At 38.0% G+C, this 24,313-nt stretch overlaps 1 protein-coding gene across 1 annotated transcript; it reads right to left on the bottom strand.

Annotated features, from left to right (window-relative positions):
* Positions 1 to 1,917: 1,917 nt before the first annotated feature.
* pibf1 (progesterone immunomodulatory binding factor 1) lies at positions 1,918 to 23,495 on the bottom strand. Its single transcript, XM_042501794.1, has 18 exons — positions 22,910 to 23,495; positions 21,436 to 21,536; positions 20,864 to 21,062; positions 20,643 to 20,762; positions 18,740 to 18,873; positions 17,432 to 17,540; positions 17,187 to 17,306; positions 17,025 to 17,086; positions 16,696 to 16,821; positions 15,584 to 15,682; positions 11,303 to 11,468; positions 9,190 to 9,340; positions 8,756 to 8,846; positions 8,234 to 8,336; positions 5,447 to 5,577; positions 3,806 to 3,890; positions 2,365 to 2,544; positions 1,918 to 2,108 (listed from the first exon to the last, which is right to left on the bottom strand). Exons 1-18 carry the CDS (start codon positions 23,174 to 23,176, stop codon positions 2,055 to 2,057), a joined length of 2,298 nt encoding a protein of 765 aa, XP_042357728.1. The 5' UTR covers positions 23,177 to 23,495; the 3' UTR covers positions 1,918 to 2,054.
* Positions 23,496 to 24,313: the final 818 nt, after the last annotated feature.

Raw genomic sequence — 24,313 nt, 5'->3', positions numbered from 1 at the left:
CAGAAGTTGCAAACACTTGGAAAGATTGATTTAATCAAACTGTTTATTTTTAAGTTGCAACAACTTTGCAATATTAAGTAAATGTAACTAAATTTGAAGAAAACATAAGCTATACTATATTAGATATAAAGTAAACATTGATTAGAATTATTAGTTATATTAACTTACATTTTTCAAGGAAGTCATTTTACTAGATTTTTTTTTTTTTTTTTTAAAGTTAAGTCAATTTCTCAGATTTAACAGTGTAGAGGAGGGTATATGCAGGTATACAGCTTATACCCAGCTGTTTTTGAGGTTATTTACAGTTAACCTGCCTCTCAGCCAAAAAGCCATTGGAACATATAGGACCATATATCCACCTCATAAATTGCCACTACACTACTGAGTACAACTCTGAAACTGTTCCATTTACAAAACTGATGAACAGCCTGAGGTGTCTTATGAAAAATAAGTGCAATTTCAACAGTATGCCTCGTTTCTTAGTCAGTCTTCCACTCACTGTCATTGCATGTGCAATTTCCTTACAATTTCACTCCTGTGTATTTATGCTGACATCCCCACACCACACTAAAGTGGAAGCTATTGATGCAGCAGCCTAAGTTATCTTTTGCCTTGCAAACCATTTACAAAACATACGTTTTGGAAGTACCTTTTAAGATAGAAGTCTGATACGGATTCTTTGCACTGAAGCTGCTGATTGACTTACATGTTTAATAACTGACTAAAACCACAATAAATGTGTTTTTTCAGGGAAAAGTATCCTGATTAGGGTGGAAAAGCCCCTGAAGCAGCATTTTAATATGAAGTAAACTTGCTGAAACCTGGCACCTGTTAGCCTACACAAGTGCATCAATACTAGGGTGTACAAAGTCATAAGATGGGCCAGATTGGATCTTTTGGCAGGCCAGTTTTGGCCTGCAGGCCATAAATTCAAGACCCCTATTTATTAATTTACAATAACGGTACACCTGTTTACCACAAATGTATATTTCATATTTTCTATATGTTATACTTTATCCTTTTATTATTTATTTCTAAGAGTCCCTTCTTTTTTAATACAAATGTGATTTTCGTTAATGATGACAATTGTTGAGGGGAGCCTGATTCCTAATATTTATATTGCCAATGACTGTATAATTGTTGTGCATATGACAATAAATACCATGAACCTTCAAACTTCTGCCAAATCTCACACATTTTTTTTCGAACCCTTAAAACATTATTCAACAATTTCCCAAGTTAAATAGCACATGTAGTAACAAGGAAACTGAACTTGGTGAGATGTCCATATTTTTTGATAGCAAGGGTTTATAAATAGACAGGGCATCCTTGTACTGTGAACATGACGGTCTTTAAACGCTTCATTACACAATATTGTGGAAAACAACCTTAGAAGTCAGATAAATTTTAGTTGACGTGAAAAACCGATGGTTTATGTAAGTGATGTGCATTGTTTTTGAAGCAAATTCTAATTTATTATATGTTCAAGCTATTTCATCTGACAGGGAAAGAAAGTGTTGTATTATAGGCTAAAAAAAGGACAAAACAGCTATAAAGCAGTCCTCTGGTCGAGTTTAATATGACACTGATATGGACATGGTCTGAAATGATAAAGGTATGCCTACTATGTCTATATTTAAAGCCAAAGTAGCCTCAGCTTGTGCGAATCAGAGGCTGAGGTTCCTATAATGCTGTTTGTCTGCAGTCACCAGTATCTGCAAACCTGGAAAAGATGAGGAAATAATGATAGACAGACCTAATAAAATAGACCACTGCCAAGAAAGAGGAATTTTTGGGCAGTCAGTTAGCTAGGAATGTGTACCCTGTGGAAGGTAATACCTCTGGTTTTGGACCAGTAAGAGGGGAAATTTTCTGAACAATATGTAACCAAGGATGAGAACAACAAAACACTCGGACACCAGGAACATTTTATGCTTTTGTATTTAAGTTGGTTCAATAAGAAGTCTAAAAGTTTAAAATACAAAAGCCCTGAAAAAAAATTGTCAAAGCCCTGAGTGATAATTAATAGCACCAGTAGTAACACAAATGAATGTTCATTTCGGTTTCTGCTTTAACTTTTGGTACCAATCAGGAACTTCTTTATTTGTCTGCAAATGAAAGAAACAAAATAGAAAAATCAATGGTTAGAAAAGTAAACAGTCTGTGTTAGCAGCTCTTGTTTGGATAGATATTCTTCAAAGGTTTATGCTACAACATATCTTTGCTCGCTGAAAAGCTCTAACAAAACTAAATGACAAAAAATTCAGTTTATCGTTTCCTGTTAACCTCTTTTGTCTGAACTTGAGTCCAGGCAGGTTAAGGTGGTGTGACTCATACAAGGGTGTTGCCAATTCAGACACTTACAAACACCGTGGGTTTGGGTTTGTTTGGCGACTCTTCTTCTGTGGTCCTGTTGATGCGTTTGGACTGGTGTTTTCCTGCACCAGAGGTCCTGACGGCAGCTTTATCTGTTTCCAACAGGTTTAGAGCGTCTCCCTGTCTGGACCGCATGCTGATCAGGACCTGCTTCATCACTGCTAACTCCTGGAGAATCACACGGTTCATAAAAACATGGATGTGAAAACAAGGGTGAAACAATAAACAGGAATCTTTATGAGAAATAACAGCAAGTGTAGTGTCAAAAAGCTTCGAAATCTCATCTAAATCACCAGGTCATTTTAGACGGGAAATTCTGTCACTGCACTTCAAATGAAGGTGAAATAAACCATCATATGATGAATGTATAACAAATATTTTGTCTGATTGACACACCTTAACACAAGTGTAATTTCTTTTAAGTTAATAATTTTTTAAACATTTTGTTTTTGCTTTTAAAATTTACATTTTCAAGAATTTTTATTGCTGCGATCCAATGACATGTTTGTCTGCTTAAACTCCAACTATGGGGCGACTTGCAATAAGCTCAACAAGCTCAAGGGTCCGCAGGGGTGGCAGCAGGGCAGAGGGGAGGACTCTGGGCCATTTCACGGTTCTATTTATCACCCCTGAGGACATGAGCCCTGGCATGTCACACACACTCACGCACGAGCACACACACATACACAAAAACACTCACGCACACCAGTGGCATCCCAAACAGCCAAGTGGAGGAACAGCTGTCTATGACAGGGCACATACTTCATACAGCAAACGGCTGGCTTGGGGGGGGACGCACACCCACGTGCACACACGTACGAGCACACGCAGTCTTGAAGGAAACGTTGCAACACAGTGCAATAACTTGACTGGGTATTAAAAGCCTGTTTACTTTAAGAACGAAAAGTAGAGCTGCAACAATTAGTTGAAAAATGTCAAACTAATCAGCAGCTATTTTGATAATAAATTGATTGTTTGTCATTTTTCAAGCAAAAATACCCCAAATTGGATGGTTCCACATTATCCCGTAATAAGAATTTATTGTTTTTCCTTGTCTTAAATTATAATTAAATATTTTTAGGTTTGATGCCGACTTCTGGTTCTAGGAAACTGTCATGGATTATTTATTTATTTTTACTTTTTTTTAATGTTTTGTAAACCAAACAGTGAATTGAAATATTAATCAATGAAGAAAATATTCTTTTATTTCAGCCATAATAAAAAAAAGCTTTTCATGTTATGAGGTATAACTGGTGCACAAATTAGCACCATATATATGTATAAAAATAATTGACATAGCCACCCTGATTTTACCCATTGGTTCACAGACTTCTACTTTGAAGCCTTGAGTTTGGCATTTTAGCTGTCAACATCTTAGATTTTTGGAGCCAGTAGTGGCCATGGTGATCATCTTCATAATCTTGTGTACCTCTCGATGGTTGAGGAGTCTCTCCAGATCAGCGGCCATGTTGTTTTTCACCTGTTCCAGTGCAGCTCGTTCTTTCCTCAGGGAGCTGGAGTGACATCCAAAAAAACAGGCAGAGAGAGCAGATCTTGAGTTAATAATAAACCATTACTGTTATGAATTCACTATTCTAGCTACTTCTGGGGTCATGTGAAACTTGTTGAACAAGTCAGTGCTGTAAATCACTGTTTGAAGTTTTATGGCTTTATTTGAAGTAGGAGTCAGCAATTCTGGTGAAAGATTGTTGTTATTTACTCAACAGCCAAAAAATCACCCCTCCTGTCAGAGCTCCTGCAGCTTTATTTTTTTCCACATCTATTGCTTTTCCTATGTCCTGTGCACGAGAACAAATGCCCACTGTTGCTGATTGGCTCAAGTGGCGTTGTGTGGTTTGGTCAGAGATACTTTGTTTGCCATTTACAGAGCCTGAGTATGTATATGTATGATATCTGCTAAATCTGACCAAAAGAATCGAATCACAGAGTGCATCTTTAAGGAAGGAAGGTTTTATTTTGCTTTAGTGTGGGGTCAGGTTAGGGTCAATACAGTGTGAAGGTGTGGTGTACATCAAAATTTGAATATTGCCTCATTTGTGTGACTGTGTTCCTAAGTATAGTTTACGGGAAAGAAATTTGGACCAGAAACCAGTCTGTCTACATGGCAGAAGTTTGGTTTACTAGCGAGCTGAGCATAAATCACTGGAATAAAACCATCAACAGCCGAGCAATAAATTAAACACAAGAGTCATGAATTTCAAAAATATACTAAATAATAAATTGCTTTTTTTCTCTCTTCATTTTTAACATGTTTCTTCTATCTTGAGAGGAAAAACTCTCTCCAGCACTGTCTAAGTTTTCTTTCCTGGGGCTGTGAAACATACAAGCAGGAGCTTGTGATGGAGGTGCTTTAAAATAAATCTTGCAAATCTTGACACTGCGACTTTTTAGCTCCCCCACTTTTCACTGAGAACTCCCGACAAAAAAGTTAAACATGTGGGTCTTACAGTGTGAGATCTGCCTCTACTGAGACTGTTGTTAGCCCAATTGTACATAAAGTGAAAATGTGTGTCTCTGCTGTTAAACAGGTAGCACTGCCACAGGAAGACTTCAATATCTCTGTTAGATGAGGAGGTTTGAGAAGCTTAAAGGGATTTTTAAGGATTTTTTTTCTCGCTCTGCTTCTTGCCCCAGGTGAGCACTCAGTGGTAGTGAGCAGCAAGAGAAAACATGCTGTCTTTCAGTTTGCATATTTCTCAGGTTAATATAAGGATGGGGACATGGGAGATTTACAGTAGATCAATGCCATATGTGTGCTGATGTGAAACACTACAGACACACTGACACACACATGCAGCTTTGCACAAAGACAGATTGAGTAAAAGTGTGAGAGGGACAAATGAGGTCAAAAGGGAGACAGAGAAGCCCAAGGCTAAGGAGGTATGGCCTGCTGCCATGATGAGTAAATTACAAGGAACCAAATGTAACCAACAAGATCAACAAATAGCTTAGCAAACAAGACAGAAAGCCTAATCACTTTCAATTTAAAAAGGTCATGCATGTCTTTTTATGTTGTTTTTGTTTGTGAAGGTGTGTACTGTAAATGTACCTGACATCATCCTCCAGCGTGGTGAGGCGCTCCCTCAGCTTGCTGATCTGTGCGTCCCTTTGTCTCACCGTCTCAATCAGGTAGCTATAAGGCTGCTGCGTCTGCTGTAACAGCTGGTTGGCTGCCAACAACTGATGAACAACACACACATGTGCATACTGGAGCAGTTACAAAAACAATTACTTCTCTTACTCAATGTCAGGGTCAACTAAGGTTCCCTTTTTCCCTAGACTCAGGTCAACATTTCCACATGAGCTGTATGACTCCACAAACTGTAGAGAGTCGCGCATGATGCAACAAGAGCTGTCATCATAACGTTCATCATACTGAACATGACTTAGTAAAAGGGGTGATTCACCCTATAATCAAATTTCATATTTTTCCTCTTAGCTGTAGTGTTATTTATCGGTCTAAATTGTTTCGGTGCAAGTTGTGGCGTAGCGGTCTCTGCAGTGTCAAGTTCCTGCCCATACAACCATCCAAACAACAGCAAGCAGCGCTATTGTTCACATGCATACCTATTGCCACACTGCTTTCAATCATGACATCCAACCCCCTTCTTTAGTATAAAATAACTAATTAAAACCAAAGATTTCAGGAAAACAAAAACTTGAACAAACATCAGGGGAACAAGAATAACTTTAAATGACAGAAACCATCTTTGGGGAAAAAAATATTTGATATGTACTTTGATCTTTTAATTTTGGCACATGTGAGATGTTTTGGCTTCACTTCTGAGGAGCTGTAATGTTGTGCATTTTTATTAGACAGTTTATGCCACCAAACTAGATCCCCCAACCAAATCACCACACAGGAGGAAGCATGCATCTATTGTTGGTTCACCTAGCATCACTGAGCTGGCTAACGTTACTGCTCTGCTGAGGAGGATAATGTTTACATCTTGCGCTGTAATGAACACAAGTCTCTCATCCATACTTCCCGCAGTCTGCGCTGTGACTTTGGTTTTTGTGAGTTTGGTAGAGAGAAAATAGTTTCTACATGAAACTGCTCACAGCAGGGTCTGTGAGTTATCTTGAGTAACCAAGTCATGATTTCTGGGAAGTGGCATTGATTTTGAATTGAGCACCACAAGCCAAGTGCCATCTAGTTCAATTATACTGGAGAAAAGGCAGACATGTCTACAGGTTATGTCTCCAACACTCAGGAACTCACACCAAAACAATCTAGACTGATAAATAGCACAGCAGGTAAGAGGAAAAATATGTACTTTTGAATTTTGGGTGAACTGTCCCTTTAAAGAATACATCCACTTAAAATCTGGCTTCAAATGTGGTTGATATCATTAAACAGCAATTGTGTCTGGTATTTATGAATGGCTAAAGGAAAAAACCACAGCCAAGATTTCCTTATCTCTGATGTCATCAGGGCACACCTGAGTGCCCATAAATGTGAGTTTATGAAGTGCATCTAAGTTGTATCATTTTTATTAAAAGTAGTGAGATGAAGTAGAAATGCACTGAAATTCATAATCTTAACAACCTTCTGATGAAATCTTATATAAGAATCTGAACATACTGTGTGTATTACAATATTACTCAGTCAGTATCAAGCTTAAAATCTGCGGAACAAAAGATAAAGTTAAGTTGTTACACATTAAGCCACTTTTACAGCCAGTCAGTAGTGAGCAGGACTGGGTGGGAGGGTAAGGACAATAGTTACTGAGTCAGGGCATCTGTGTGGGTGGTTAAGTGGTTAACACCCTTTCTAGTGAATAAAAAGTATAATTTTTCACTCTCTGCTTTCATGCTTGATGAATAATGAGGCATTCCAGACGAGTGCCAGTCAGTCACACCTGACAGTTGAATGGCTGGCTTATTTAGTCTCAAACCTGCTTGCACAATCCCTCCTCTCATTGAGATTATAATACAGAGGAAGAAAAAACCAAGCACAGTCTTTGCCAGAGATGAGTTCTGTCATTTCAAACCTTACTGGTTGTTTTTTTAGAATCAGGGCATAAGAAGTAGACATGTGACTTCTTCTGCACACAGTCATGCATAGACAAAATACACACACCCTGAATGAAAGGCTAAGAGTTGCACACACATGCACATGAAGTGCCAAACACAACAAAAGCCTCAATGATTGGTGTGGCAAGTTTTTGGGAGAGTAAAGAGCGTGGCCGTCATGGTTTTTTGGCACTGTGTCCCACTGTGTCAACAAGTATGACAGGTACTAAGATGAACTTCTTGTTCTTCTCATTTAAGTTCTGAGGTGTCTGCTGTCGGCTCACAGACAACCTGTCATTTTCCTGGCACGGCTTTAAAAAGTGGATTTAGAGAATTGGCAGGACTATTGTCAACCTGAGACCAAAGTTTCAGAAAAAGAGGTAGAAGACACTGTCATTAAGGAATACTGATGTGTTTGATGATACATGTGACCGACCTCACAAGCTGCTGAATTCTTTTTTATGTTTGTTTTGCAGAGTCTGACTTTAAGAGAGCGATTAGATGTGCCCTCGCCATCGACTTTCACAGCAGAGTGTCGTGCGATGGTGTGAAGAGATAAATGGTGGATGATGAGAGAGAAGCTGCCGGTCTTGGCTCTGTGATAATGACTTGTTATGTCATCAGAGAGATGTAAAAACCAGCTGATATAAATCATTTGATAGAAGCTGTAGAATAACCATAATCTGAGTCACTGTAGGAGTTTTGTGATAGTGGGAAAACAAAATGTGTTGCGGGTGCTGACTTGCAGTGCTTTGAGTCTTTTTTTTTACATTAAATAAAACTAGGCAGGCTCACACCTGAATGCTATATGTGTGTTTACCTCTCCAGATATCTGTCCCGTTTGTGACTTGTGTCTCTCCAGCTCTCTCCTCAGTGATGTGTTCTGCCTCTCGAGCTGCAGCACCCTGCGGGCCAGGTGAACGCTGCGCGGCACACAAACAGTTTTGGAAATTCCAAAGACTGACAACACCAACAAGTCTACACTAGTGTGTACTTCCATGTTGTTTACCCAACAGTTAATGTAACCACAACAGTTGAGATCAATTTGAGGTTTTGGCTGCACATGCCTGCTTCAAATCAAAGATTGAGTGCGGAGTAAAATTGTTTTTAGTCTATCGCTTTCCAGAAAAAAACACATACAAAAACTAAAACCAAATGACAGCAGGCAAAAATCAAATATCTGCCAGCTCAAAAAATCAGTTTTAACCCATACTATGTTAGCATGCTCATTTTGCTTAGTGAATACAGAATATTAAAGAAAAAGCACACACAGTCACTGTTTGTTTAGCACCATCCCTAACGAGCTCTATCTTTGAAATATGAAGTGCGTCATGTGTTGTACCTCTGTTTTAGTCTTCTTTTGGCCGTCGTGGGAACATTTGCTCCATAACCATACGAGAACAAAACTCTCTCTGCCTCCTCTTCATTCTCAACTGGCAACAGACAGAAACACAAATACTGTCTATACATCTCCAGGACCGTTACGTTAACAATCAAGCCTGTAGTAAAATTCTGTTGTTTTAAAGATATTTGTATTTTCCTTAACTTCTGTTTAAACCACTGTCACGAGGCCATGTATTCCAGCTCCTTACTAACAATAATTACATATTTTCCATTTTTATTCCCCACATCTAAATCCGATATGATGCTATATTTTATATTACACATTCTCTGATGCGGCACCAAGGCATCGGAGAGAACCAGTGTGTGCTTGTTTGAGTTTTTATCGTTCTGACCTCACAGTAATGTGTGTCATGTAGTGAGTACAGTTCTTACTTTCAGCAGCCTGCATGGTGACTTGGTCCAACTCTTGCTCGAGCTTTTCGTACGTCTCCAGGCGAGACGCCTGCTCGGCATTCTGAGCTTGCAGCTCCGCCAGCCGCTTCTCTGATGACGTCTGCAGCCTGTAAAACTCCTGGGTCAGAAGCTGTGCGGCAGGAGAGGAGGAGAGGAAAGAGAGTAAACAAGAAGTTGGGGGAGATCGAGACCAAATGATGGAGATATTTTTGAAATTGTTCAAAAAATATCTCTCTGAGGAACAATGATAGTGTGAATGTCTGTCAGTGTAATAAAATTATGGATAATGGATTCACATCTTTCCTGATTGCCAAATAAGGGCTGTAACAAATGAATTTTTTTTTATCACTTTTAAACATTTTTTCTTTTTTTTAATAAATTCTTTTCTGGTAATTTGTATGATTAAAATGTGTTCATTTTATTCACACTTAAACTCAATAAAACTGTTATTCTGGAATTGTAAATGTGAAAATTATAGATGTGTACATTTACTAAAAAATGTTAAACAGCATTTACAATCCACCATTTCCCCACATTTACAAGCATAGACAAAAACATTCACAAAAAGAGAGTAGTGGAAGAAAAAAAGGAGGAAAAAAATCTAAACGAAATCTATATTTTTATCCCAAATATAGATTTAAACCTCACTATTATAAAGAACTCGAACAAAATCAAAGCTTAACAACAAACTGTGATGTTGAAACCTAAACCAGCTCCTCATTCACTGTTTTTAAAAAGAGAAAAGGACATGATCCTTTCTTGTTCCCTCCGTGATCATGTGCGATGCATCGCCTCACCATGCGTGTCCCTCTGCCGAGCAGGACAGGGTTAAACACAGGTGGAGAGGTGGACCTCGGCTAAGTGCATGCAGACATCAGGAACAATCTGCACTCAATTAACTTCTTGTATAAATGGGTGTGCTACAGTGAATAGAGATAAGAACGGAGCCACCGGACTGACATACAAAGACCGAAAAGATATTCCCGAGACTCGAACATTAATCTTTAAGTCCTGTGGACGACTTCTCCCTAAATGAACCGAGCAGTGATTTAATGATTTACGCATCTGCTGTGCATTTTTGGTTGCAATCATTGGTGTGATGTTACCAGCGTGTAAGCAATATCACTACTTTCTCATCTAATGTAAATGAAGAGTAATGTAGAACCTTGAGACTTTCACTCAAGGAAATTATTGCTCCTAAATCACCTTATTTGACTTATGTTCCTGTTCTTAGGTGTAGATTTAATCTATGTCTTTTATTTAGTATGTACACATTCATTTTATTATTGTCCGTTTTTATTCAATTTATTTTATTTTGTTTAGTATACTGCATATACATTTATTAAGTATATATACACTGATTTTATCTTTGTCCATTTTTATTTTATTTTATTTAGTATATATATATATATATATATATAATATATATATATATATATATATATATATATATATATATATATATATATATATATATATATATAAATATATATATATATACACATATATATACATTTATTTACTTAGTATTTATACATTTATTTAATCTTTGTGAATGTTTATTGAATTAATTAATTTATTTCATTTAATATATACACAGTTATTTATTAGTATACACACAGTTATTTTTGTGTAAATCTTTATTTCATTAATTTATTTATTTGATCTTATTTTTCCCTTCTCTTTTTAATATTCTTATTTTCAATTCTGTTCCAATCTCAAAATATAATATTTTATATCATTTGTTCTGCATCTGTGAATGCAATCTTATAAATGTTTCATATAACTGGAAATGAGCTTCAACACAACAATATACTATATGTATAATCTTATTTAGCTCAATAAAACTATCTGAAATGAACACCGGGCATTAAAATCCATTAATGGCATTTGCACCTATAGTCAGTGTTTGTTTATTATCAAACATGTATCTAAACTTCAGATTTAAGAGTCATGTTAACTGGCTGAAATCAAAACCACAAGAGGGAGATGCATGCAAAATTTAAGTGTGCGCTACGACTAGAAACTGTGTGGACTCCTGAAATGCCACAGGTAAAACATCTTCCCCCTTAAGTCTTCATGTTTCGAGTACCTCCAATTTCTTTTGCTGTTTCTCACACTCCACCTGGCACTGAGCCAGGGCCTTAGCCGTTTCGTCCTTAACCATCTGAGCGCGCTCAGCTTCGAAGGAGTGCAGCTTGGCCTGGTTAGACAGCTCTGCTACCCGGCTGTCGGTTCCCAGCTGGAGCTGCCGAAACCTGCATAGATGGGGACACATAGGTTGATCATAGGTGAATAGGTGCATTTTTAAACTGACAGATACAGAAGGTAAACTCAGCTCTGGGTCGCTGGTTGAACTCAGACGTGCCTGGTGGTTTCACACTAATGTTGCAACGTCTTCCTTCATATAGATACAATCGCACTTAGTGATAATTTGCAGAATAACATGTTTTTTTTAAGAATTGGCAAGGAAGTGACTATTTAGCGTGCAATTTTTTATGTTGAGGTATTTATGTTCAAAATTTTCTGCGGTACATAACAGCACTACACAAAGTCACCGAGCAGGAAAACAGGTCTTAAATCGTTTGGTGGCATTAGAGTATTTCTCAATGATGCTCGCAGCAATGTTTGGCCTTGTTTGATCTTTCACTTGAGAAACATGTTTTAACTTTAATATTCAGTAATTAAAGAAGAAGACAGAAAGAGGCAGTGTATTCTACAGTTTCGGTTTTCAGATGACACAATGCTGCATTGAGTCAAAGCCTTGTTAGATAAATGCATGTGGGTGGGACGGCTTTTACAAAACAGAAAGACAGTTAAAAGCAACTTGAAAAACGTTTTAATGTCCACGAGACCATAAAATGAAAATTGGTGGTTGATAATTTTGATAAAATGTTGATCAGTCTGAGAATTTTGTGCTTTGCTCTGTTTTGTATAATCTTAGATCGAGTATCATGTGGATTTTTACTGTTTGTAAAAAAAGAAAAAGGAAAGAAAAAAAGGGAAATTCAAGGAAATCACTTTATGCTCTGGGAAATCCTGATGGGCCTTTTTAATTACTTTTTAGACTTTTTTTATGGGCTAAAAAAATGTATTGATTCATTAAGAAAACAATCACCAGATTAACGGAAAGTGAAAATAATCATTTACTGCAGCCTGAACAGTAAAGGGCAATGGTTTTTGAGCCCAGTGCTCTTCCTCAGGCAGCTTCCAAGCACCAACACACAGACTCTATTAAACCACGGAGGTTGGTTGGATAATATTAATAACTCTCGATTACAGCTGACCTGATAGGATTTCATCATTCCATCGAGCGCAGGCCTGAAATGTGCGCTCGGGGTGACAGACATGTACACATGGTCAACATTTCATGCCTTCTTTTATTGATGGCGGCTGATATTTAGATGCAAAATGTTTTTGAAAAAAAGGTGTAATGAGCCATATTTTATCTCTCCACTTCCAAATGCCAAATTTAATGGCGATATTTACAGCTAAAGTGAGTATGAGCACCTGACTCTGGGGCTCCCTGAGGCAGTTTCATGTAGTGTATGTCTGCTAGAGAGGCGAAAACTGTCCTCAGCACACTGTGTTTTTGGACAAGTTGATTGCCGTAACTGGCCTGTTAGCCAGAATTCTGAAATAGAGCGCTGAGATTCAAGCTGCCTTCTATGCTACAATCATCTGACGCCATTTCAAGCTTGTCCGCCTCATTCTCTCTTTGCCCCAAAAATAGGGGCATGCGCGGGGTTAGGGGTTAAGGGCTTGTGGCTAGCATCTGTCGTTGCTGGCTTGCGATGCGACGCATAGAGGGAATGTGATCGCAGCAGAGAGAGAGAGAGAGAGTGCAAGAGGGAGTGAAGTGTGTGTGTGTGTATGGAAAGACCAACAGCTGGTGGTTTGGATCTAGAGAAATGACTGGTATGTAGTAGTAACTCAGGACAGGGACACCACTACTGCTGCTGCTGCTGTGTGCGTGCTGCTCTGTCTGTCTGTCTACTGCAGATATGATATTGAAAAACAAAGTGTAAAATAAAAAAGCTGCCTGAGCACTAAAACATGAGTGTAAATTGACATGTTTTGGAAACAAATTTTTCTATATGAGTCCTTTCAAAACTTAAAACATGTTTCTAAAATGTGTGACTAAAAAACACATAAATTATTCCGGGGTTCCTAAAACTTCAGGCAAGTGGGATTTAGCTCTTTGAAATTTAAGACCAATTTTACAGTAGCAAATATTGGAAAAAATAAAATAAATAAATAAAAAATAAAACATGTACCGACTTCAATTACTTAAAAGTTAGGGAGAATTTTATTTAACTTATTAAATTATACTTTATTTAAATATTTATTGTGACATAAAACATGACTCTGCTGATGTTAATGCAAGAAACATTGCATAAATTATTATTATTCAATTAAATTAACCATAATTTTGAGCATTTGCAATGCAATGTCAGGAAAAGAAATTGTTATAACCCTCCTCCAATGTCTAAGCAATTTTAAGACTTTTTCTTAATTTAAGAGATTTAAGACATTTTAATGTCAAGGCCTTATTTTCATATTAATGAATTCAATGCCTTTTTTTTAAAAATTTTTTTTTTTAGAATTTTTAAGGATCTGAAAGAGCACTGTATGCAGAGACAGACATGTATATATGCTGTAGGAATATTGCACAAAAACAGGATACAATATTCAGAAGGTTTACTGAAATACCTTTTGAAATAAAACAAAAATGCAGACTTAAAGTATGTGAGTGCGTGTGTGTGTGTGTGTGTGTGTGTGTGTGTGTGTGTGTGTGTGTGCAGCAGGGCTCACAATATATCTGTTGCAATTTCCATGCAAGATTTGAAACTTCCTCCAAGGCCATGACCCAGAGGCAACTTTCGAGACTATACTGAGATTGGCTTTGTTGCCTGGGGCAGAGATAGTGACCAGCAACTTGGATACAAATCTCTAAGAGGAGGTTTGGAAATGGGAAGTGACTTAAAAAGCAGCATTAAGTGAAAATGTTATGAAAATGTTATAAGATCAGAAAAAAAGCTATATCTTTGTCAAGAACAAGAAAAAAAATCTAAAGAAGCTATTTAAAATCATAAGCCACAGTGTAAGGAGAATTCCTCAGTATCTAAACAGTCATCACTGCTACACAGTATTCTGTATGCTACTTTGCTTTCAACATGCGCTGGAAGTATTTCACTCCCAAGAGGCAGGCAGTCCGGCCAGTGTCACCAGTTGCTATGAAACTGACCTCCAGTGACCTCTGACGTCCATGTGACCTTCTGACCCCACAGTTACAGCAAAGCTTTCATGTGATCTTCAGTAAGACACTGAACCACAGCCAACAGAGTCCTGCCGCTCCCACAACATGCGCTAATGACAGACTGCCGCTGGCTCACACATCAGCAACAGACCAACAACAAGCTCGCAGCTTTCAGGGAAATTCAGAGGAATTCAGTCTTAATATCAGCTTGTGATCAGTTACACTAGTTAAGCTTTGTTCACTCCCACGCACACAAAACACTAGAAAGACTGGGCGTGATGGCGTTCGCCGCCTCACATTTTAAATTTACACATTGTCAACAAAAAAAAAAAAGCTGTACTGACTTGTCCAAGCTTTCTTAGCAGTTTAGCAGTCGCCCTCAGGTGAGGTTGCTTAATATTTTCTGATATACGGCCTAATAAGAGTGCATCCAGGAAGTGGCCTACATTCAAGAGTAGCAGCTTTAATCAAGTGTTTTACTCATAAAAGGTTAACGGAGTTGTAGAACATGGCAATATTTGTGAAAATTATACATAATATCTCGATTATTTATTAAATAAAGTAGCCAAAAATGGCGAGTGCAACTTGGTCTCCAGGTTGCTGCTGAAGATTTGAAAAACGGTGAATACTGACAAGTGCAACAAGAGAATTTTATAATGTGAAAATGTTTTATATCAAATATATTTCTGTGTTACTTAAAATGCAGCTTTTATTGTAAAATATTTTTTTATTGTATTTCCCTGTTTTCCTTCTTGAAACCACATTAAAGGGTTAGTTCACCAAATTGCTGAGAAACCTGCTTTCTCCCTTCTGTCAACTGGTGTCTAGCTATGCATGTAGGACTGGATTTATTTATCTTAGTTTTCTGTTTTTTTGGTTGTTTTGCTTTCTGCCTTTCTCCCAAGATAAGGGAGTTGAAGAGACTTCATTACAAACAATCACAAATAATATACATGGCTAGATAACACCACAACTGTGTTTTTTGTTGTTTGTTGTAAACTGGATGAATCAGCCCTTTGAATGAAACTTAGTTCATATTTTAACACTGTATGATGTAAAGTGAATGGAAACCTGTATTAAATCTAAATGTGTGTGATGGCTGGTAAAACTCACTGTTCCAGTAGTTGGTCATATCTGGACTGAGTGTCTCTCTCTGCAGCCACAGCTCTGTCCCTCTCCAGCACTGCATTGTCTCTGGCCTCACGCAAGTTCCTGGTCAAATACACACACACACACACACACAGTACACAGTATCAGCATGGTCTGTTATGTCATTCGTAACTATAAAAAAACATTATTTCTTTTCAAGGTATGGTTGTATTTCCTTTTATTTTGATGCTAATGTGAAATATGTGTGGTGATAGCTCTTCCTCTTCCTTAATTTTTTTTTATGTGTGTGCAATGATTTGTTTTAATTAACAACAGCTCACATTATATTGTACAATTACAGTTCCAAAAATGTATCAGTTTCCATTTGTGCATTTGGAAGACAACAAAAAATGATAATATTGATAAAAACAAAAAGTGAGAAAAAAAATCTTTGAAACTTTGAAAAAGAAAAGATACACAAGGATACCTATCAAATAGTAGCGGTAATAAAATAGAATAAAATAAAATAATATATATATATATACAAACACATATGTATCTATATATAAAGGGGGGAAGAGAAAAAGAGGCAGAGGATAATTAAACATAGACATAAACAGCAAAAAATATTCTATTCTCTTATAAAATATATAAGAAGAACAGTTTAGATAGTGTGTTGACTTGTTCTGGCGTGTGAAAAAAAATCTCTTCATGAGAATGAAAATACAGCTTCCTGTAATAACATTAGAGGCTACATCTGCAGCTGATTAGTGAGAATAAACATGATGAAATTACTTTTAGATACACAATACCACTGTTGAGGTCTTGTCTGAAATTTGGTCAGGTTTATAATAATCTACCTCATAGTTTTTACAAACATCTATTCATACAGTTTCTTAAAGTCCCAGAACAAGTGGCGACCAAAGGCGGCTGTTGCATCACCTCACGCTGCCTGTATTTCAGCCAAAAAGTTGCACTGGAACAAACAGCAAAGGCTACTGCCAACGCTTAACTAGCATGTATGTTCTGCAACTCTCCATATCAGCAGGCGGTGGTAGTCATATTTCATGGACTGACGGCCAGCTGTCAGCTTGGTGTGTCAGGGCCCTAAGAGTTATGTAAGAAACGTCTCGTACCTGTTCTCCCTCTCATACATCTCCCTGGAGGTTCTCTGCAGGTTGTCTATCTCCTGACCAGTTTTCAGCCTGATGTTCTCCAACTCTTCCCTCAGCTTGGTCTCATACTCTGACTTATAGTGGTCTCTGTAGTGAGAAGACAACACCAAAATATGAATGCAGTTATCATTTTCCCACGATGGTTTCTTCATGTGAGCCAGGTCACCGGTAAAATGAACTTTAGGTTACTGTGACTGGCAAATGAAACCATCAGTGACAGTGTTTTGGCACAGCTTAGGTCTACAACATTATGTGGCTGCTGGTGGTGGTGTGAAACAGCAGAGCCTAACCTGGATGCTACATATTTCTCGTAGGCGTTCTCCCTCGCCTTCTTAGTGTCTTCTAATTGCACCTGGACCACAGAATCAAGAAGTGAGAGCATGTTAGAGGATTCCTTCATATTATCAAATGCCTGCTGTATTATTTGGGCCTCCAAGCTGATCAATATGGACCTGCAGCCTCTCTAGGCGATCCTCCTCGTGTGCACAACGCACACTGAGCTCCGTGTTCTGCCTGTGTAAATACTCCTTGTCCTTCTGCAGGAGAGTCACTGACTGCTGCAAAGTCGCCACCTGGAGGGGAAAAAGGAAAATGAAAAAATATTAAAGAACGCAGAACACAATAAGACATTTTAATGAAAGCTGAGTGTAAATTTAAAAAAATGTACTCTGTGTGTGTGTTTGTGTGTGTGAAGCACCTCTTTGCTGAGTGTGTTCCTTTCTCTGGTAACTGAAGTGTGAGTCAGGTCTAGTGTCTCAAATCTTCTCTTTAACTCCTTCAGTTCAGTGTCAATGTTGTCACGCTCACTAAAAATAAAGTGTAAAAGGTTAACACACACTTGAACTTGAAACTTAAATATGCTGAATTTTCTTTAAGACATTTGAAAGATTAACTTAAACCATTTTAACACCAATAAGGCCTTATTTCTAGATTAATTGACTCCATGTGTGGTGGTGCGGATTTTGTTTTTTTTCTTATGCATTTTTTCCAATGTCTGTTTCCTTCGAACTCCAGCGCCTCGGCCACACGCCGTCCAGCCCCTCACCACCCGTGCCGTAGTGTTGTAGCCATTGTACTCACAACTTGGGGAAACAGACTTGGAAAAGTGCAATGGAACAAATTCAAGTCGGGATTCCAAATCGGAAACTGGAGCAAATCCATGTAGACAGAGTTGGCTGAATTGACATCACAGCAGTACGGTGACACACAGAACTAGACGTTTGCCAATTTTTACTGTTAAGCAGCGTTTGTGTTGTGAAATATGCTTTAAAACCTTTGTAGCGGCATTTCCATTCTGCTGTTTAACAGAAGTCTTTGCGAGCATGTAGTAGCCTACTCACCTACATCACCTTCACACTACCTACATCAATGAAGCTGCATGTGACCAAATCAGAAGTTGGATAAACCGACATTATCGACGACCGACTTGCAATGGAACGCAGCATAAGCCACAGGTCCTTCAGTGCTGTAAGCCACACTGTTTCAGTCACACCGCAACAACTTCAGCTCCAGCCTCACTTCAGTCCGCCTGCTGCTTCCACCTGCAAAACTCTAACATAAACTCCTTTTCACCCCTTTCCCCTTGTCTTGTGGTCTTGCTCTTAGGTCCAGTTAAAAACCTCAGTAAACCCTTACACAAGGCTTTTTAAGGATCTGCAGGAACCTTTATGGTGTTCTGAAGTTTTCTTTTCATGATGAAAAAAAATCTAATCTTCATATATTTCCATGTACTGACCTTATCAATATCTGCTTGAGCTGATGCTCCCTAAAACATCAAATAATACTTAAGTAATGATATACACAACTTACAAAAACGTTGGTGCAAACTGACACCTGAGTCTCCTTTAAACACAAAGGCTTTGGGCTGTCTGTCTCTTTTCAGGCGCTGCTGCCTTCAAAGGACAGTCAATCAAAACTGACTTCAAATGGAGTCAAAAGCAGACTGCTGACCCTCCTCATGTCTTCAGAGGAATCTCGTCTCCAGTTCTGTCACACAAACACATACCGTTTGATGGCAGGGTAGTTTTCTCTGCGATAGTCGCCCTCTTGGATTTGCTGTTTGGTATCGGCCAGTTCGAGGGTCAATCTTTGGCTCCTCAGCTCCAGCTCAGTACGTATCCGTCGCTCCTCCTCGTAGCTCTGCGGATACACATACACAGAATAGACATTTACATTACATGGAGTACTTGTATTAACCCTTTGAAACCGTGAGTGACATCACTTTTTTTGTGCTGATTTCAGACGCTTTTCACAAATATTTAAAACTGTGAAGCCTGAGCAAATTGTTCCTCACCTTTTTTTTCTATATTTTTAAAAGAAATTGCACCAAAGTAAGAAATGTTCAACAAAAAGCAAGAAATTAGTGGATTTGGAAATTTCATCTTTTTTTAAAACTAGGGGAAAAAATCAATGGTAAAAAAAAGCTAGCTTATACAATTATAATTACACATTTGCCTTTGTCTTTTATAATTTCTTGCACATTTTTTAGTCGTTTCTCCCGTCATTGCTCGTTGCCTTCTTCCTATGTTTTGGAACGAAAACAACCCAATTAGCTCAAGTTTCAAAGGGTTAATATGCAACACACTGGATTTTTTCCTCATGGACACCCTACATTTTTCAGGAAGAATCCCTGTCTAGAAAATGTCCATAAGCATCCTGCTCCATGCTGTTTTAGCAGTATCATGCAGTTCATGCAGACTCTTTGACAGCAAATTTATGCAGCGAACATCACACCCTTTTCCTGGAGCCATCCTGAGCTGATGAGTAATTTACCTGCTGGATGTACTGAAGTGAATAAAGAAAGGCAAGCACCTGTTCAGTGACAATGTCTAGATAACCTGCAGCATTCACACAATGCTCATTTAGTCTCTAAGGGCCATTGTCATGTTATTGTCTTTTGCCACATCCTTACCTTGCCTTCAGCATGTTGCATCATTATCTCATCAACGTGTCATTTACACCTGCAGGGCGACTGCTGACTCGATCAGCTGGGTGGCTTATTTTTATTGTAAATTACTCCGCTCTGACTCTCAGCACTGCAGGCTGTGAAAATTACCATTTGGAGGATGCTGTAACTGACGTGTAGCATTAGCAGAAAAGGTTTTAGGCAGTTTAGACCGTCTCCCCCATCCAGTTTTAAAGTAATTGAACCTCTTGACCTTCTCTGCATTCCTTATGTCTACGCTTTCTAAATATGTGACTCAAAGCCTGGAGGAGTGAATGTTTGTTTAAAACGTGTTTGTTTTTGAGAGTTCAAAGAAAGAAAAGCAAAATGCAGCTGATTGGTATTCTGGTATTGTCGTATGTGTGCTCACAAACACAGGGAAAGGTTGCAAGCAGCTTTGTTGATATGCTGCACAAACATAAAAACACAAAATGGTGCAAAGAAAGTGTCGGCATGCGAGGAACTTTTACTTTGTAAAACCTCTGAGCTATTTTTATTTATTCATTTTTATTTAAATTCACATTCCTTATATTAAAAAAATAGCTGGGAACTTGCTGTATATGATGCTGAAGGTTTCTTTTTCATTTAAACTTTTGCTGAAGGCATTTAAGCATAGTTTTGTGTTGGAGTATTTTCCAAATTCTAAATATTGACAGATTTTCATTTTTATTGTAAATGCATATCAGTTCCAAATATCGGTTAATAGTATCATTAACTACAAATAATGTCCCTGAAAAACCAATATTAGTTGACCCCTGAGACAGTCACAAATAACGGTGATAAAACATGATGAATACAATAATGCATAAGTGAGATAAAATGATAAACGAGTTTCCTTTAACTCTAAATTATGTGAACTCATACAGAAAGATGAGAGTCGACACTTTATTTGTCATCGTAGATGTACAACAAAACTATCTATGCAGCACAGAGGTGTCGCACAAGCTGTGAATGTGTGCCGTACCTCCATCAGAGCCTTCATCTGGGTCCTGTGTGTATCCAGGTCTTCAGTCAAACTGCTTCTCTTTGTACTGAGCTCAGCCAGCTGAGCCCGCAGAGGAGTCACCGCCTCGTAGAAACGCATCTGAACACACAGCACAAAGGCGATCTCTTTGTCGTTATTGATCTACATATACATATATATATATATCACTCTCTCTCACAGAAAAGCTCCCTGATACTCACAGCTACATATTCCTGTATGGAGATTTTGTCCTCAGGGAGGTCACGGAGCTCCTGGTACTTGTCCTGAGAGATGTCCAGATCTCTGAGCGACCTCCGCAGCTCTCCAGCTTTCTCACACAGCTGCCGGTTCGTCTCCTCTAGCTGCTGCTGCCTGAGCAGGACGGTTTCCATCTCTTGCTTACGCAGAACCTGCTGCTTCCTGGTGATGACAATATCTGTTAGCACAGTTCTCATCTGTAAATGATGATGGGGTTCATAACACAGGTTGAGTTGTCCTGGTTAAAACACCTTTCAAGCTTCCACCATATATTCCTATCAGAGCTTTCACAACTTCTAGGTCGTCTGAATTGGCATAAAAGCAAAGAAACACATTTGCATCATATGCAGGATTCCTACAGCTTCATGCAAATTAAATTAGGACTTTTTTAAGACTTTTTTAATGCTACTCGGGATGAAATTTCAGACCAATTTTACAACAAAAACATGTAACATGATAAATGATCAATTACGGTGACACCGCAGCTTTCCTGCAGTGCATCTCACTGTCCATCGCCACCTTTATTCTTCCTCACCTGCTCTCCTCTTGAGTAAGTTTCAGCTGGCTGTCCAGTCTCAGAGCCAAAACTTGTTTCTGGTGTACAGCATCATTCAGCCTCTCTTCCAGCTCATCAATCTGACATATAAAACATAAGACATGAAAACAATCAAAGGAATATTACTGCAACAAAGACACCGCCTCTCCTGTGTTTGTCAAATACTGTAAAACTTCAAATATAAGTCGAGTCCCAATTAGATGCCAAGTCCCTTTTACTAGCCCGGTGTGGCTACACATTTTGACAAATAAAGGCCTGTCTCAATTAGAGGTCCGGTCCGGTTGTCATGCAGTTATTTTTTACAGAAGTTCTTTGGATGTATAAAACCGATTTGTTGGCTACCTGCTTGAGATAATGTTAATTAGCTGATTAGATCACACATACAAATATAAATGTTTAAACTTTTGGCAGTATAGTCATGTGACACACATGACTATTAAATTATTCAGCTCATTTTAACTGAAAACCCTGCACCAAAGATGACGGTATTATCGGCATAATAAACAAGAGAGACACAAAAAGGAGCTGAGTAGATGGAGGAGACTATTTTTTTAAACTATTTTTATATTCATAATTGTCATAATTATAGATTTTAAAATTATTTTACAGAATATTATAATTTAATCTTTTTTTCAGATCAGGTGTGGCTTTGTATTTTTTTTCAGTTAGGGCACATTTTATTTGTTTTGTGTGTGTGGTACCTTTCACAGATTTCTTGCTAAGTTCTGGGTCATTTCTTCTTTTTTTTGCTCATCACCTTCTGTCAATGTTTTTTTCGAGAAAAAAAGCCTATTTGCCCAGGTCTCAAAGGGTTAAATAATACATTTTAATATACTTCCTATCTTTTCTGGGCAAAAGTTTTAGGTGAAAGGAATTAAAAGCCCATCCCATGTAGACACCTGTCCAAAATATATGCCTATGCCTATTCAGTGGTTTAACTCTTTGAATCCTGGATCAATATCACCTGCTGCATTCACGCCCCTCCACAAGTACTTAAATGTTTGAAATCTGAGCAAACTGATTTTTTTTTTTTTTTTTTAAACATGGAAGAAAGGCAACGGGCAACTTAGCTAGAACTGTTTCACAAATTATAAGAAATTTTGGAAAAATTGTTCTTTAAAAAGCAGGGGGAAAATGACAACTATATTTATAGTTTATTAGTTATTATAGAATTCTTTAACAGTGTTATTATCACTACTGAAGCATTTTAAAATCATTTTATTGTTTGTTGTTTTTCTCTCTTTCTTCTTCTAATTTTAGGTAATTTTCTTATACGTTTCAATTACTAATTTTTTTTCCAATTTTGGGATATTTTCTTTTCAAGTTACTCATTACATTTTGTTTTTTTTTTTTTTTCAAATAAATAAAATAAAGCAAACAATAATAATTGAAGTTTTACGGTACAGACACATCCACATGTCCCCATAAACACTGTCCATCTGTCCTCCTCTACCTTGGACATGTGGTCAGCCTTCATGTTGTCTATGACGAGGTTTTTCTGAGAAAGCTCGATCTTCAGCAGCTGGATGTTGTGCAGCAGCTCCTTCCTCTCGATCAGCTGCCGGGTCACTTTCTGGGAGCCGTCCCGCTGCTCGTCCGAGGAGGAGATGTCCTCGGTGGTCGGGACGGTTGTCTCCAGGCTGATGTCCTCCGACTCCAGATCCAAGGAGCTGGAGACGTTGGCTGCTTTCGGCCTCATTTGTTGCTTCTTAGGAGGCATTTTGTATCGTTTTCGTTCCTCTTTGTTAGCTAGCAAGGTGAGTGAGACACTTAATGTGACAGATTAATGGAGATTAGGGTTAAAAGTGTTAACCTTTAACGGACATCGCGATATGTGACACTTAAACGCAGCGAGAATCGGAACAAATCCGGACCTAGCACCGGTCTAGCATAATCGTTTAAAACTAATGTACTCTTACTCAAAATAACAAGATACACGCTCAAATATGCTGTTAAAGTGACATCCCGGAGTTGGTTAAAGCATACGATGAGGTGTTTTTATTTTTAAGGGTCCCGCTTCGAGCCGTCTGCTAACCGCCAACGACTCACGGAGCTGAAGTTCGCTTCAGATTAGTAGCTTCCGCTTCAGCAGTTAAGGGGAGAGTTAAAGGAAAAGTAATTTACATTTCTTAACGACCAATTCTCCTACTGTGGTGAAAGCATGTAGTAAAGCCGCAATGTTGCCTGAAATGGTTTCAAAGAAGTGAAACCTTTGAAACCTTTATACTATATATACATATATACATATATACAGTATATATATATATATATATATATATATATTCCTTAGGGTTTTTTTTTGTTTGTTTTTCCAAATAAAGACCACATTAGACCAGGTCTACATCACATCACAAAAATGGGTCATATCTGGACTAGATTTCCCTTGAGATACTAAAGACTATTTAAAACTGTTTCTGTTTAAATGAATGCGAGGTCTCTCTCAATAACTAATATAGTTAGACAGGTCAGACTAAACTAGATTATCCCAGAAAGACTGAAAAAAAGAAAAAACACAATTTCAGATTTTTGAAACCTATAATTCTATTTGTGAAAATGCAATTAATATTTCACAGCTTTCTTTCCACATGTAGACCATATCAAAAACGAGTATACTTAGACAGGTCAGATCTGGACCAAATTATCCTAGAGAGGTTGAAGATTATTTAAAATACAGTTTCAGATTTGTGGAACCTATATATTATTTTTGAAAATAAAACAAAACACAGTGTTTTTCACATAGAGAATAAAGATTTCACAAATCTGAAATTGTCTTTTTAATAATATTTAGCCTCTCTGGGATAATTCAGTCCAGGTTTGACCTGTCTAAGTACAGTAGTTTTTGATGTGGACCTAGTTC

This window comes from Plectropomus leopardus, chromosome 15, assembly GCF_008729295.1.
Source record: "Plectropomus leopardus isolate mb chromosome 15, YSFRI_Pleo_2.0, whole genome shotgun sequence".
NCBI classification, from domain to species: Eukaryota; Metazoa; Chordata; class Actinopteri; order Perciformes; family Serranidae; genus Plectropomus; species Plectropomus leopardus.
This window is presented reverse-complemented; position numbering and strand designations above follow the sequence as displayed.